The sequence below is a fragment of the Trachypithecus francoisi genome, unplaced genomic scaffold (genome assembly GCF_009764315.1).
Source record: "Trachypithecus francoisi isolate TF-2019V2 unplaced genomic scaffold, Tfra_2.0 Lachesis_group11, whole genome shotgun sequence".
Lineage (NCBI taxonomy): Eukaryota > Metazoa > Chordata > Mammalia > Primates > Cercopithecidae > Trachypithecus > Trachypithecus francoisi.
This window is the reverse complement of record NW_022681456.1, coordinates 42,529,620-42,533,072: the sequence shown is the minus strand read 5'-3', so window position 1 is coordinate 42,533,072 and position 3,453 is coordinate 42,529,620. Positions and strand designations below refer to the sequence as shown.

General features: G+C 47.1%; 1 protein-coding gene across 1 annotated transcript; it reads right to left on the bottom strand.

The window, feature by feature from the left end:
• Positions 1-410: 410 nt before the first annotated feature.
• On the bottom strand, positions 411-3,453 carry CCER1 (coiled-coil glutamate rich protein 1). The gene has a single exon (XM_033221096.1). It carries the CDS (start codon positions 2,950-2,952, stop codon positions 1,705-1,707), a length of 1,248 nt encoding a protein of 415 aa, XP_033076987.1. The 5' UTR covers positions 2,953-3,453; the 3' UTR covers positions 411-1,704.

The following is a 3,453-nucleotide window of genomic DNA, read 5'->3' as shown; positions in this document are numbered from 1 at the left end:
GAATAAATTCAATCCTAAATGAACAATCTTCTCCAGTGAGAACATACCTAAGTTTGACCTTTTGATTAAGTGTTGTGGGTAAAGTATTTATGGGCTATGACTTGCATGGATTTATTACCTAGCTTCAGGAGCTGGATTCTTGATTTCCCTCTGCATATATGTATTAGAACAGTAAAACACATAGGGATGGCTACTTTTAATTTTATAGGTCATTCAGAAATTGCATCTTGTAGAAAGTAAAGATTTCTTAGAGTTTTGGTTATTCACCACTGCAATTTGGAATGTTTGGTGTAATTTTAAAATTCCTAAGTTTTTGCCCCTTTCTTCTATTCATCCTTTTGACCACTGAAGCATTGCTGCATGGATCTGTGATATTTAAATAATGAGAAGTGAGAGGCAAGGTACTTTTATTTAATACTTTTTATTGTTTAATAACTTAAGTTTATCACCTTGAAAACTGCAATATATCAGTTGCAATCAACATTCAGGTAAAACATCACCACACATTCTTCTCTTCAACAAATAAATGCTAACTTGTGGTTCAAAGTCAAAAGATGTAATTTCTGAGAAGGCAGGTTTCAATTCATCATCTAGGGATATTCTGGAAATATGCTATGGATGGAACTTTTATCAACTGTCCAGGAAGAAATACATTATTACTTTCTAAAAATGTTTGAACAAAAGCTGTTAATTTGAATGATGTATTCTCCATAAGTAATTGCTGTTTAGACATCAGAAACCAGCTCACACAGACTCACGTTTACACATCTTTTACTCTCCTTTATAACAAAGACAAATTGAAAAATGAAATAAGATATTCCACCCCCAAAAGGTCAATAATCTTTTTCTCTAAAAAAATCCATTCTGCAAAACACTTTTTTATGGCTCCTCAGAACTTAGGATAAAGACTCTATCCAATAAAGAGGCTTCAAAACCTAAGCTATGTTCCATTGTTTGCAGTTACCTTGGACTTTAACTAGATGTGCAAGTTGACTTCTGACCATGGGGAATCCTCTCCATGACTGGATTATGGATTGTTGAGGCCATGGCAGATAACCAGTTCCACAGAAGCAACTTCATGTTCTTCTGAGGAAGATCCATAGCACTGTGGAACAAGGAATATCAATAAGCGGTGCCACAAGAGACTGCAAATGGGGTTAACAAAATACAGCCCTCAAAAATGAACTCTGATGGTGGAAAAATCTATGAGATAAAATACTGTTGAAAAAAAATACAGGGATTGAAAATGGCTTCAATTATGTTAAGAGCACTGGTGAACATTCAGTAGCGTTAGAATGTGCTTTCCTATGCATGTAACAAACTATCTCTTCACGCCAAGCTCATTAAGTGGCTAAGTTGTATAAATTTGTTTCAAAAACAAACGCTTTTTCAGCATTTACAGATTTAAAAAACAACAGCAACTCTGTTTTCTAGAGGGGAAACCATCAAGTGAAAATATTCTAATGGTAGTAATAAACTACTTGGCCTTTAATCAGTTCCAGTAAAATTATATTTGAAAGCTCTCCCACCACCACCCATAGTCATACACATACGCATCAAATTTTAAGCATTTTATAATGGCCAAAGAAGGTGTTTACATCTGTTTATTAATGGAACTCACTTTTAAATCAGTTTTTAATAAATTGCTAATCCAGTTTAGCCTCAAATCAGTTCCATCCCTTTCCTCAATCCCTTTTCTGATGTCTAACAGTTAAAGTCCTGTGCAGTGAACAGGGATTCCTGTGGCACTTTGGGAATTATCTGCTCTGGATTTAAAAAAGTGCAGCTTATAAAGTTTTCTCTCTTTTCTTCAGCCTCTACGAAGATTGATAAAGGCATTTCCAGAGGCAAATGAAATTCTTCCCCTCTCTGCTCGTTCTCCTCCAGGATCTCCTCTTCCCCTTCCAGCTCCTCTTCTTCCTCCTCCTCCTCCTCCTCCTCCACATATTCAGCCTCTTCGACCTCTTCCTCCTCCTCATCTTCGACCTCTTCCTCCTCCTCATCTTCGACCTCTTCTTCCTCATCTTCGACCTCTTTTTCCTCATCTTCAACCTCTTCTTCCTCCTCCTCGCTCGCCTCCTTTGCATCACACACCTCCTGGTCATACTCCTCCTCATCATCATTTTTCTTCTCCTCCTCTTCCTCCACCAGCAACGGGGCAAGAGACTGGTTTTCCTCTGGTTTAGGGCTGAATGCTAGAGAAGGATTCTGCACAAAGCCATACAGAGCTTCCTGCAGTCCCCAAGTTTCCTCGCTGCCGCCAGGGGGCGCGTCGTTGCCGGAGGATCTGGCCGGGGAGGCCTCGCCGCTCACCTGGGCCTTCTGCGCCCTCAGCGCCTCCTGCTGACGCTCCAGCTTCTCCTGCTGCCGCATGTCCTCGTAGATCTGGTCCATGATGAATTGGGTGGTGTTGGGCGGCGCTCGCATGCCAGGCTCTCTCCACTCGTACAGCTTGACCGGCCGCGGCAGCGTGCTCACATTTGCTGGCGGGCTCCGCGGGGAGGAGCGGCGAGGGTGGTGGCGCAAGCCGCGACCCCTGCGGCCCCAGCGCTTCTTCCTGCCTGGGGTCCTCGTCCAGCTAGGGTTCCAGGACCCGTTCCAGCAGGAGCAGCAGCAAAAGCAGAGAGGGTGCAGGCCATACACCCGAAACACTTGCACTGGGCAATGGAACTTCCGGAATCCTGGAGGGGGTGGGCGCCAGGGCCCTCCCCAGCACCCCCAGTTAAAGCACACGGGTGGTTGGAACCAAAAGCCCGGGCCGTGCTGTTGCTTCGGCTGCTTCCTTGGAGGCCCATACTCGGTCTTGGGGCTATAGCGGTGCGGCCTATTGTACACTGGAGCGCCCTGGCGCCTTCGATGGCAGGGCGACCAGGAGCTCAAGGAGGCCGAGTGTGCCGAGCCACCGCCGCCCAGGTTCAGAGGGTGTTCCCTCGTGTCGAGGGTCTGAGTCATCGTTCAGGGAGCTCTGAGAGGTCTAGATGGTAGCGACCCAGAAGCTGTCGTCAAGTTTTGCCAGATAGGACGGTCAGAAGAGCCTCGTCTCGTCACCCTGTCTCTCCACGCAGTGCCACGTGTCTACCCCTGGGATCACGTTTTCCTCTCCAGGAGGCCGCTCTCTTCCTGGTTTGCGAGCTCTTCGGTAGTAATCGCTTGTCCTTCGCACCTGGGTTGTCTCGCCCAGGTGTGCTGGGTGGGACTGGGGCTGGGTAAGGATGGTGGGGGAGGAAGGTGTTGGCAGGCGACACGCAGTGAGACCCACTCCCGGGTTTCCCCACCACACCTGGCTCTGCTGAGGCACGGGTTGGGGCCGGGGGAGGCAGGGGTTGCGCAGTTACCTGCTGCTACCTCTCAACCCAGGTGCTTCACTGTCACCGTCCTGGCAGGACTGGGGTGGCGAGGGCAGCGGCAGCCTTTAAATACTGGCTGTGGTCTCCCTCGTGCCCACCGCGTTCG

What these genes read in the sequence shown, in the direction of transcription:
- CCER1 (XM_033221096.1), bottom strand. Translation starts at nt 2,952, where the DNA reads ATGACTCAGACCCTCGACACGAGGGAACACCCTCTGAACCTGGGCGGC.